Source organism: Sciurus carolinensis, chromosome 13 (assembly GCF_902686445.1).
Source record: "Sciurus carolinensis chromosome 13, mSciCar1.2, whole genome shotgun sequence".
Classification (NCBI taxonomy): Eukaryota; Metazoa; Chordata; class Mammalia; order Rodentia; family Sciuridae; genus Sciurus; species Sciurus carolinensis.
Window position 1 is genome coordinate 88336281 of NC_062225.1, and position 12768 is coordinate 88349048.

General features: G+C 55.7%; 1 protein-coding gene across 4 annotated transcripts in view; it reads right to left on the reverse strand.

Moving 5' to 3' along the window:
* Asap2 (ArfGAP with SH3 domain, ankyrin repeat and PH domain 2) overlaps positions 1-12768 on the reverse strand; it is a 126975-nt gene that overhangs the window by 77998 nt on the left and 36209 nt on the right. For all 4 annotated transcript variants that reach the window (XM_047523497.1, XM_047523498.1, XM_047523496.1 and 1 more), the window contains exon 2: positions 2458-2530. In XM_047523497.1, the coding sequence (XP_047379453.1) occupies positions 2458-2530 (73 nt within the window). The remainder of the gene's footprint in view (positions 1-2457; positions 2531-12768) is intronic.

Consider the following 12768-nt stretch of genomic DNA (forward strand, 5'->3'; position numbering starts at 1 on the left):
GTGCCACCCAGGTGAGTGGGTCAGGGTAGTGTTTACAGCCCAGGGTGCGGCTGTGCAGAGGCACCAGGCGTAAGTCACCAGAGGCTCACCAAGGCCGGAGAACAGACACATCGGGTGGAGCGAGAGGTCAGGCAGGGCCAGCTCAGGACAAATCAGGACACCCCAATCTCACAGAAATTAAGCAAGATGAAAATGGAAAAGGTAAGGGGCGGTATGAGGCATAAGTGCCAAAGTATATCCTCACTGTTTTGCTCTCATGCACAGAACGAGGGCTCTTCCTGGACAGTCGCCCCGGGATGCTGAGCACCAGCGCTCTGAATACTCCTCCTGTAGCTGGCGGCCGAGGAGCAGAGCAGGTCCAGCCAAAATGCAGCCCCCAGTGGGGCTGTCAGCGACCTAATCCCTGGCTGAGTGTGCCCGACTTACTTCTGATGTCTAGTTCTAGAACCATTTAATCTGCCCTTAGATTCCTCTGCTAAATATATTCAAAAGAATGTGCTACAAAAAGCAGTTTCAGAGAAGGGTTCCAAAAGTGCTGTGAACGATGTCAGCAACATCGTAGGCAAAGTGTAGAGTTTCCTCAGGTGACTTTCTGAAGCAGACCAGAAATATTTATTCTGAAATAAAGACTTCTGGACCAGCACCCGAAAAAATCCAGACTCGTGATCTTGTAGATGGGTAGGAGATGACAAAAATAGGAGACCCCCAGCAAGGTCAGGCGGACAGCCAGGCTGCCGAACAGGAGACCTTGGGAAGGACAGTGGCTGGGTGTCCAAAGAGCTGTGTCGACTTCCCAACCCTGTCATTTACCAGCTTTGTGACTCTGAACAAACTTCCCCACCTCCCAGTCCTCAGTGGCAAAACACCGATTGAAGCAGAGGAAAGAAGGCACTAACGTGGCAAGCTGGGGACACCCCGGCGTGGGGAGGGCCTCTGCACAGGAGCTGGGGCTTCACCTGGTTCCCACAGTGCTCGCCAACCTGAGCCGCTAGTGAGGAGCTGAGAGGAGGCAGGGCAACCTCAGAGGCAAATGCACTGGGACGATGCCGAGACCACGTCCTCCCACAATCCACTCCTGCATACTGAGACCCGTGGATGGTTCTGGAGGGTAAGAAACCTGTTTACTCGTGCTCCGTCCCCATTTCCTGAGAGCTCTACGGCCCCAGAGGCCTTCCTCAACTCTCCTGGGCCCCGGATGGAATCACTCCTGCCAACTCCCAGGTGGGCAACAAGTGAACGCCGCCGACGTTCAAGCAGGTTTTAAACATCACTTTGCATTTAGGAAAGGCTCCAGGGGCAGGTAAAGGAATGAGGTTTGTGGTATAAGCTCAGCAACGCAGTCAGGAAGGCTGATCAGACAGCAGTGCCGACTCTGATGGCCGCCTCCTGACACCTTTGCCCTTTGCATGCCTGTCCACACGCTGCACCACTGGGCCCTGGGCCAGACTGGGAGCTGCACGAGACCCTCTCCAGATGGACACACCGGCCTCTGCTCAAGCAGCAGACTGTTCGGTCTCACCCAGGAAGGGCCAGGGGCAGAGCACCACCTTCCTCAGCCACCTCAGAATCAGCAAGTCCATCTCCCCTGCTTGAATTCTGACTGGGCCTGGGAGCTGCTGAGACCACCTGGGGAGAATGCACCCTTGACCACCAGACATTCCTCCCCTCGACCCTCCTGAATTCTGGTCAGCAAACTGCAGCTTTCAGTGTAGAGTTCCTGTGTGACTTCCGGGAAATCTCACTTTTCCGCCCGGCGTCATCTTTGAGGCGAGAGAGCGTCCCAGACCAAGAGAGGCAAGAACGGCCCCCCAGAGTGTAGACACGGAGGCCCCTGAGTGCTCCCACCCAGGCACCCCAACTCCCGCACCCGCGGGGGCAGGCGCCCTCACACAGGCAGGCCTTCTTGTCCAGAATCCGTCAGCCCTGGCTCCCTCTCTGGGCTCCTCACTGTTTCGGGTCTCCCAAGGCTGCCACCTTCTTGTTACTGAGTGACACAGTCACTCAGTGACTTCTAAACACCATTCCCATCACTCGTAGGATCTGTGTAGAGCAGACCTGCCATGTACACGCACGTGGTCTGTTATCCTTAGGCCAAACACTGCAGAGGGTTCTTTTAAGACTACAGTTGTAAGTCTAGATTAAATACTACCTTGGCTCGTTGGTTGTGTATGCATTCATTTTCTTCCCAGACTACGAAAGGCAAGATGTGGAAAAGAGAAATGGACACCGACCTCTGGCATGATTCACTGCACAAACCAAACAGCAGAGGCAAGGAAGTATGGCCACTCGTTAGCTGGTTGGCAGTAACTGGTGCTCTGGAGGGGACACCTCAGCTCCCCTCTGGTCTGCGTGCCCAGATGGGGGACCCGCTTATTTCCTGGTTAGAGTGCAGTTATGGCGTCAGGATGTCCAAGGCGATGTCTTCACACAGAAACCCAAGGAAGAGTGAGCACTCACCCAGTCCAGAGATGTTGAGTGCTTTCACGGATTTCTTCATCTTATAAAGAACCATCCGGTCCACGTCCAAAGCCTAAAATACAAAGAACATGTGAATGAAAATGTGTTTCTGCTTAGACCAGGAAGGAGCCCCACGATGTGCCCTCTGGAGGCCCCTGCTGGACAGGCAGGCCCTGGGACAAGCCTTCAGCATGGCGGAGAAGATTGGCCTTCAAATGGTGCCAGCAGTAACTGAAAGCCAACTCCTCCTCACGCACCCTGCCTGACATGGCTTCTGCAGGAGGTGAGCGACCCTGGCCAGGCCACTCCTACCTGGCTCTGCTCTCCACGTACCAGCAAGGCTCAGCACGTGCCTATCTCCTCGTCCATAACCCATCCCTCGACAGAGTACCCTGACCAGCAGGCCCCAAGGGACAGCCATGCTGCCTGCCTGACAGACACAGTGGTGCAGGGAGGCAAACCTGCTCTGGAACTGGAAAGACCCAAACGAGACCGGGTCAGCATGTCAGGAGGCACTTCCCCAGTCCTTCCCACAGCTCAGAGTCCCCTCCAGAAGCTGGAAACAATTCCTACTTTACAAGGCTGAATGGTTAAACAGACACACCATATATTTAACATCTGCAAATCTTACAGACCAACGATCCCGAAGTAGCAGTCTATGGCTCACACAGTCTACACATAGTAGGTGCTCAGATAGTATCTGCAAAGGCTCATTGAAGCTAGAGATTAAAAAACAGAGGTAGCATTTCCTTCTTGCCCAATGAAACAACAGATAAACAAAGAGTGTCGACGCTCAGTTGCGACGGGAGGGAGAGGGCATCTGTACCCTGGGACAGTGACGCCTACCAGGCTTGCTTCGATGACCATGTGGGGACTAAGGGAAGCACCCAGCCCGGTGTGGCAAACACAGACCCTGTGACGGTGGTGGCAATCGCCCACTGTGGGCTGACCACAAACACGGCATGGCCCCTCCCCCAAAGCACAGCACAACCCCTCCAAGTGTGGAGCGTGGCCACCAGCCTTCCCAAATCAGTTTCAACAGCAGCGTCCTAAGCCCTGGTTCTAATGAAACAATGGCTACTGTACCGGATGCTAAAAACAGATGTAATCGGTGCTGGCGATTTTAGATGGGAAAGAGCACAAGGCCCAGACACTTGACCGAGGGTTACAACAGGCAGCAGCTCTAATTGGGACATCGTACATCTGACCAAACACAGGATGCGCACCGCCAGGAGTGAAGCCTGAACGAGACCTGTCCCACTCCGTGGGGGAGGCTATGCATGTGCAGGGGCAGAGCTGTGTGGGAACTCTACTGTTTAATTTTGTTATGATCCCAAACTTTAAAATGTCCATTAAAAAACAAAGCATTAGCTGGTGCACGGGCGACACCTCCCGCCCCCGGCCCCACACTGCCAAGCCACACTGCTCCAGGCAGGCTGTGCTCAGGGTGTGGCAGAAATGTCCGCTCCTGAGCTGGGCTGTGGCTCAATGCACTTGCCTACAGTGTGAGGCACTGGGTTTGATTCTCAGCACCATATATAAAATTTAAAAAATAAAAATAAAAAGGTCCATCAACAACAGGAAGGGAGGGAGGGAGGAAGGCAGGCCAGCTCCCAAGGCAACGGCACCTGCAGCAGAGTCCAGGCTCACAGGCAGAGACAGGAGTCCAACAAGCTCATCCCGGCTGTTCATGGCCTCTGCCAGGGTAAGGGGCACTGTGGAGGACACACTGGACCCAGTAAGCATGCAGGGCCTGACGCGAAAGCCCCCGAGGTCTGGCAGACTCTCTACAAGGACCACTCGGACACATTCCTGAACACGTCCCACAAGCTGGGGAGGCGGGAAGGGAAAGAACCTCACAAATGAGGAGAGAAGCACACCACTGAGGTTTGGACCACTGGCAAGGCTTCCTGAGGGTTCAGAACAGTGTCCCAACTTGTCAGCAAGCTTTAAAACCTGCTCTGACACCCACTGCCTCTGCCAGCTTTGGTTGGACCCCAGCCTCCAGCATCAAGCTCTGCCTACATCTTCTCTCTTGCTTCTCACACTTGAACTTCAAGCTACTCTCTCTTCTCCTCAGACTCTGTTCCTGCCTCCTCTTGACCCGCATTTCTGCTCCGGCCTGGCAAGCTGGTTCAGAAGCATCCTTCCTCCAGAGCGACCCATGCCCCCTCCAGGTTGGGCAAGGCACCCACCTTGTTTTCCCCAGCCCTGTGCTTACTCAAGGTTTCAGCTGAGAGAATTTACTGAGCAGCTAGCAAGTGCTGAGCACTCCGCCAGGTGGTGGGGAGACGCCCACACCCTCACCATCCGGCCACAGACAAGCCCCTCCACCAACAGGTCACGCTGGCAAGAGCCAGGGTCCGGGTTCTGCCTGCACACAGCCCTGCCCCCCAGTGGTCAGGCTCTGCCCAGACCTGCCCCACCCACCGCAGCGGCCACTGCTGAGCACTCCCACAACCCCACTGCTGGTATATTAAGAGGCTACCAGCGCTGCTTCTGCCCCTTCCCAGAGCTCCGCTCACCTCGCAGGGCCGCCCAGACGCCCGGTCCAGAACTGGACTCCATGTCCGCAGGCTGGGTGGTTCCTGAGCCCGAGGGGACATGGAGCACAGTACCTGGAAGCTGCCAGGTCAGGCAGGAAGCGGACTGGAGGAAAGGCTACCCAAAGACAAGGGGACTGGCTGGACACCTGTCCGTGCTGAGTGCTGGTACGGGTGCTGGGTAGCAGATTCCTGGAAAGTCAGCCAGGGAGAGGCAGCCGCCTTTCAAGCCAGTGTCCAGCCTCTGGTACCCCAGAGGCACGTGAGCAGGTGGTGGTGGTCCTGCGGCACAGGAGGCTGGACTCCGGCAACTCCCTCAGGCGGCGCTGCACACGGGTCTTGTAAAGCCCACCACTGTCTGGGACTTTCGCCCTCTTGCTGAAGGGAGGGACGTCCCCTGACTCAGGAATGAGTGGACACAGGCGCACTGTGGCTGTGCAGTCTGTTCAGCAGGGAGCGGAGCTGAGGGTGAGCGGGCGGCAGAAGTAATTTAATTAAAACCGCAAGAGAGAAAAGCAATTCCCTCCCTACTCAAGAACACACCCTTCATTACAGAGCATGCTTACAGATAATTAAGGTTAAACTTGGTCAGGAAAAGCAGGAATGATTAAGACTGAGTGGTAGAAAGGGCCTGTGTCCGCTATTTACAGACACAGCACTGGAATTTTAAAGAGATAATAACAAAACTTTTCAAAGTCTCCAGAAACCAAAGGTGTCTGCCAACTTGGCTGCGACTTCTAATTCCACTGGCACATGGCTACCACCCCCAAATCCACTCACTCACACTTGGGAGAAGGGAAAATGCTGGAACTTGCACCAGAATTTGCGTGTAAGAGCTGTAAGCACCTAATGATGACGGACGGTAAAGACCTAAGGAGGCTGGCCAGCGGCCCAAGTCTGGCCAACCTCGGAACCCAGGGCCCCACCCGAGCCGACCTTCAGTTTGTAAAACAAGTTTTATAGAGTAAATTTATTGCATGAACGAGACTGTAAGGATGTGCTCAAATATCTCCAAGAAAATAAATCACTGCCGGGATGGCAAGTAGGGACGGTGAGGGGGACAGGGAGCAGAGACTGAGCCTGCAGCCAGGACCACCACGGTGCTGCCACCGCCACAGGGGATGCTTCCGTCGAAATGAAGACAAGAAACATTGAAAATCAGTCCCTCCGGGAGAATTCCTGTCACACAGGACATCCTGATGCTTCAGAATATGGTGTCTTGACAGTCTTCTCCCCCTGTCCCTGCAGGTCCCTCTGTGTGCACCAAGGGCCACCCCTCAGCCGGGGATGCTTTCCTCTGTGGCCCACCTGCTTTCCTCCAAAGGCTCAGCATCAACACCACTGAACGACATGGAAAGGTCCGTCTCCTCCCCTTGGGCCCTCAGAGTCCTACGATGCTTCCCTCCTGGCAAGAAGCCGCCCACCTCACAATGACAGGCTGTACCATGGGGCAACCTCCAGGCTGTCAGAGGGGCTGGCCTGGCTCAGGGGTGGGGATCACAGGTCATAGGTCAAATCCAGCCCACAAGGTCACGACCTGAGGGATTTCACAGGCAGGCGTTTCCAGCTGGATGTGATGATGGGGTGGTGGGGAAGACTCACTCTAAACCCCAACGAAGAAAAAGGTCACCCCCAGAGAAGAACCCCATCTTCTTGTCGGTAGGCCCTCACTGCCAGAACTGTGGTCCGTGATCACTGCTGTTTTGAATTTCATTAATAGAAAATATGTGAAAATTTATTTTCTCTAATACCATAAGTACTCAGAAAATAGCCTCAATTTCACCTCTAGGCCCATAAAGCCTAAAATATGAAAGTTGCTAACTCTCTAGAAGTTCCATGCAAAACATTTCTCCAACAGCATCGGCCCACCCTGTTCCTCTTGGCCACCACCCAGCAGCACAAGGTGGATGTGCCAGCCCAGGGAGTTGGTCACAGCACCCTGGGGTCCCAATTCAAGCTGGCACAGATGGGAAGGGTGGACTCCCGACAGACCCCCGCCTGGCCATGCGAGTGGGCCCCCTCTGTGCTCTGTGCACCCCTCCCCTCACTTCATCCAGGAAACACAACCTGAGCGGAAACGACCGTTCTGACAATCGTAGACAATAGAACACAAAGCACGGCCAGATTCGAGTTCCAGGGCCGCTGTGCCGAGGCAAAGTCAGGAATGCAGTCGGTGGGCAGCTCTGTCACCTCACACACGTGGCTCTGCAGAAAGCACGGAGCATTCGTGACAGTGTCCGACATTTCCAGAAGCCTCCAGGAAGAACGGAATTGCTCTGCGGCCTGAGGGCTCAGGGTAGAGCCAGAGCCATGATGGACACACCTCCATCTGGGAATAAAGAGAAGCCTGAGAAGAGCAGGTATCATTAAGAATCAAGATCAAGGACACATCCAAGCCAAATCACCACTGTGCCGCATGCATGTGCCTGAGATGAGCCAGAGGGGCGGAGCTTATGGGATCTTTTACAACAGAAGAACAAGGACATCCACACCACTCCCCCCAAAACAGGAGGCGTTCTTGCGTGCATCTGTTTAAGAATAAATGAAAGATGAAAGAGAAAATGGTTCTGTGGGTTGAAAAGAAGGTGCAGTGACCCACCCGCTGGACTGAGGCACTGGTCCCAGGCGTTCTGGACCTGGCCATGGTGGTCACCCAGGCAGACAGGGACCACCCTAAAGAAGAAAGGAGCTGGAGGGGGGAGGCCGAGGGCGGGGCCCACAGCTGGATGCCGGCTGCACAGGTGCACAGGTGCCTGCTCAGGTAGGGACACACGGGGAGGGGCTCGGCTCACCCGTCTGCCCCAGCTGCCAGTACACCTACCTCCTTTCCCAAGAGTTGGCTCTGAAAGGACACTCTCAGTTATACTCCGAAAGGTGGGGGGACATCCCAAATGCCCACCCTAGGAGCAACGCCACGCACACTATGTGCCTGCAAGCTGCCAGGCAGCCGCTCACGAGGACTGCCCTGCGGCATGAACCCACGAAGTTCAAGCAGCACACAGGCGACTCCCCAGGCAGAAACACGGGTCAACAGGAGAGCCTTCGGACTCCCCACGCTGAAAGCACCAAGCGCCCAGCCACAACTGCAAACTCGGTCCCGCAGACACTGGTGAGGGGGCCCGGTGGCTGGCGCAGGCTCCACAGGAGTCACGCTCTTGGAGAAAGGGAAACAGATGACAGCGAATTCCAGCAGTTTCGCATCCCCATCAGTAATGAAGGGGGAGAGAAGCTTCTAGAGGCTGGGAGAGAGTGGAACCAGGGTGAGACACATGGGGTGAGAGAGCTGCCCACCTGCAGGACACAGAGGCTCCAGGCTGCTCCTGGCAGGGCCTGCCTGGCGTCCTCCTCCAGGGGGAGCCCAGGGGCACGGAGGGCCCAGACGCCTCTCACGCTGGCATTCCTGAGCTCTGCCCCTCGGTTCAGCAGAAGAGCACAGACGGAAGGCAGGAAACGGGCTGCCTGAGGAGAGGAATCGGCAACAGAAGAGGACACCACAGCAGAAGGCATCCAGCGGTCACTGACCGGTGTGGGACTGTCAAGGGAGTCACAGCCCCGGGCCCTGCCGAAGCTGGAGGCAGAGCTCGGAAGCTGGGAAGGCGACCTTCAGCAGGGACTGAGGTCAGCCTGGTGCATCTTCCCCATCCCAGAAGACAATGGGACCCTTGACCGGGCTGACTTCACCAGGAAATGAGGCTCGAGACACATGAACTTCACTTCAGTAACATAAACAGGGAAGAGGAGACGAGGGACAGCTGAGTTTTCTTTCTGAGCCCCAAAAGGAGATGAAAAGAAAGGAGAACTTTGCTTCCTGAGGCAATGGGGGTCTGTCTGGGGACATGGTCACCGCCCTGTGGCTTCTGTCCCCAAGCAGTGTGTGGGCTCCAGCGCCCCCACCCCCAGAGCCCATCCTCCATGCTGTCCACTGCTGTCACGTTTGTTTTTATGTGGTGCTTAAACTACGTATTGCAACTGCAGCCTAAAGTCTCAAGCAACTGATTCATTAAAAATGGGGAGAGGCAGAGCTGGTGTCTCTGAGGGTTGGTCACAGATCACTGGTTTTAGATTCAGACAGACCTGGTTCTGAACAGGCTCTGGTCACTAGCTGGTTGGCCTCTGAAATAACTTCACCTCACTGACTTCAGTTGCTGCTTCTGTAAATTGGGAAAGACAATGCCTAGTTCGTCAGATAAGATCATCCATGTAAGTACAGGGTCCAGCATACAGTCGGCATTCACTAGTCGTCCGGGATTAGTGAGCTCTGCTCTCGGGCAGGGACACACTGTAGCAATGAAGGCCACTGTCAGGAACCTCTCAGGTCTGGTCATGGTAATGAAAAAGCCCGGAAGAACAAGTGCCTCTGTAGCTCATGCCAGCCTTCATCTCCACGAGGAAGACTTTTCCATCCACACTGGAATTTTTCAAAATATTTCCTGGTGTTCCCTCCAATTCCTACAAGGGTCAGAGGGCACGGTGGAGTTCTCAGGGCCAGTCTGGAGGAGGGGAGTCCCTTGTCCTCTCAGTTTTAACGTCCAGGGCTAAATAAGCGAAGTGTGAACCCCAGTGTGAAGTGCAGGGATGAGGAGAGGCGGCAGGATATCGCCCCCACCCCGACTCCATGGCTGAGGGACACCACTTAGTCACACGGCTCCAGGCAGCTCCCCACTCTCAGATGCAGCCTCCCAGTCTCCACCCACACGTGGGGGTCCAGCCAGGCCTGGGCTTTGTCCATCTCGCCCACAAACAGTGACAGTGCTGAAGTCAAGGGGCAGCACTGATGACCCCCAAGGCCCTCCAGGTGCTCCCAGGAAACAACACACCTGCAGTGCCACTCGGGTGTGCTGTCAGCACCTGAAGAGACACCTCTAAGGTACAGACAGCAGCAAGCTGCAGTCTCAAGCCCAACCCCAAACGCCACTCAGCAACAGAGGCTCAAGGGCACCGATGTTCACCACCTTTTGCACGCCTATGGGAGCTGGCAGTCACCGTCTGCTTCCCAACATGAAGCAGAAGAAACGGACTCAAGGATTTTAAGGACTTGCCCAAGGTCATTTGTTTGGTGTTGAACGGATCAAAGGTAGGAGAACGCCAGCAAGTCGAAGAAGAGAGCGGGCACCTTCCAGAAGGCTCCCCACATCCGTCTCCTAGCAGCTCTGCTTCCACTGCCAGGAGACGCAGGCACCACCCACGTGACTTCTGCTGCTCTTCAGCGTCTGGGGGAATGGCTCCCTCTCGGTCCACCCCACCCTCCCGTGCTTCCTTCACACTCTTTCCTACCAACCCACCCAGAACCAATGCCACACGCAGCTCTACTTCTGTGCCAAGAGCGCTGTCCACCCCGTTCACCAAGAAAGTGCCCAGGGCATTGCTCTGGACACTGCCGATGCCTGGCTCCTGCCTCCCTAATGGCATGTAAATGGCACCCAGCCTGCTGGCATCTGCTAATCACCAGCAGCACAGGCACACCCCAGGCCAGCTTGGGAAACCACTCCTGTGTTTCAGAACCTCCCCAAGGGCCAGAGGGGTGGGCGAGAGCTGGGGGCAGGGGTCATGACTTGCACACACACTCCAGGGTGCAATGTCTACCCCTAGGCTTTCCAGGGTGGGTGTGATGTCAATCCCACTCCCTTTGGTCTTGCCATGTCTCAGTTTCCCACCTCTGAGTTCCTGTTTCGCATTCATAATACTGGCCTCCTTCCCCTGTGGCGGAGCAGAAGGCAGGGCATGGGGAGAGCCAGAATTGGGAGGGAGGAGAAAGCAAGACGGAACCCCAGGGGCCACATCTGCTGTCCTAGAGGGAAGGGGCCCCTGGGGCTGCACTTCTGATGGTGGCCCAGCCACGGGTTGGGGACGGAGATGAGGGACCCTCAAGAGGTGCAGAAGGCCTGCTCGCTGCTTCCCTCAAGACGCCTGGTTGAATATCCCCGTGCCCTCAGATGGCCCACCTGCCAGGGAGCAAGAGCTGGGCTGGAGGCCGAGTGGAGGCCGAACACGTGAGGCAAGGCCAAGGGAGCCGGTGAGGAGGGGTGGCTTGGCCAGGGCAGGATGAGGCTGTGGGCACAAGGTCAGCGTGGGGCAAGGTGAGGACCAGAGGGGCACAAGGGGCAGGTCGGCAGGGGCTGTTGGTCTCCCGCAGCTGCAGACCAGTGTCCTCCCTGAGGAAGAGCTGCAGCCTGCTAGTGTAAAGGAGAGGGAACTGGAAACCCCAGCTAGGAGAGCAAGAGGGAAGGCTCGCTGGCTGCCTCCACTGAGGGAGGAGGCCAAGCCTCCCACCAGGCGAAGGGCGCTGCTCTGAAGGGCACCCCCACCTAAGGGGACACCTGGACCTGCACACACTGTGGAGAGGCCCAGGGTCCCCAACAGGATGCACACTGCACTGCCCAAGAGCGTGCTGCAGGGATGTCACTAAGGGTGTGGGGCTCAGGGACAATTAGCAGGCACAGGAAAGGGGTTCACTGGTCCCAAAGGGCAGAGTCCCCAAATAGGCTGCATTCAACGCTGCTGTATGATGCACTTCGGGGGTGAAGGGAAGAGAGGTAACGAGGGAGACAAGATACGAAACACCACGTGAAGGCGTCTGTATCTCAGATCACGATGCTGCCTGCTTTGAAGGCACGACTCCCCAAGCAGCCCCAGGGAGCTGCAGGCACCAGGGGCTGCCGGCCCAAGCCACCTGGCCAGACAGGGAGGGCTTCCACTTGTTACAGGGACCACAACAGTGGTTTGTGCAAAGTGAGAGGATGAGGACGGGGCAGAGGAAAGGTTGCTGGCACCACTGAGGTGTCACCTACTCCTACGGAGGCCTTGGAGAAGTCACTTCTCCTCGGAGGTTACAGATGTAAAATTCTGTGATACTCTGTATTTACAAGAGTGCGCTTTAGTTAAAATTCTAAGAAGGAAATAGGACAACAACTGTATTCAAATATATGTGAGGTAACAGATTCTTATTCCTGAAGACACCGGGACTTTGGCCTGAAAGTCTTCACAAAAAAAAAAAAAAAAATTTCAGTCAATGTTTAGATTTTACTACTCTGAACAAGGACAATAACCCCATTTCAACTGTAAAAATAAATAGTTGGTAACGACAGAAAGTAAAGTCTAAGAATCCCACTGCATCCCTGGCTTGGATTTCTCAAAACAGATGGGCAGAGAAGTGGGTGAGCACCGTTGGGGCGCAGAGGTGCCCACGGGCGCAGAGGGTGAGCGACATGCACCCTCTGTGGGCAGGGGCACAGGCAGCACTGTCCCAGCAACACAGAGACCGAGGCACAGAGCTCCGAGTCACAGAGGCAAAGATGGCAAAGACGCCCTCGGCTCAAGCCCAGACTCACTACACCTGCCTGACGCCCGTGCTCTTCTTCATCCATGCCAGGCAGACACTCTTAAGTTAAGAAATAACGTACCAAGAGAGCAAAGCTGTTTCCGTCCTAGGAAAGGACCAGTGTTAAAAACTTTCGGTCACTGCAGTGCTTCTCAGGCAGGCTCCCGGCTGCTGTGCTGGAGATCCCTGGGACTCAGCCCCTGCTTTCAGAGACTGACAGTCTCCCAGGGCAACCAAGACGTCTCAACAACTGAGCCCCAGAGGACAAGGACAGGCGATGGGCTCTGTTCAGGGCAGGACCAGGTCTTCCCTTCTCTGGCCTGCCATGCTCCAGGAATGTGGGACAAATGGAGTCCCACAGTGACTCTACAGGTGTCACCAAACAGGCCTGTAACAGGCCTGCTCAGGGAAGAACCCCTGGAGTAGGCAAGGCCGTCATCACAGGGGCCA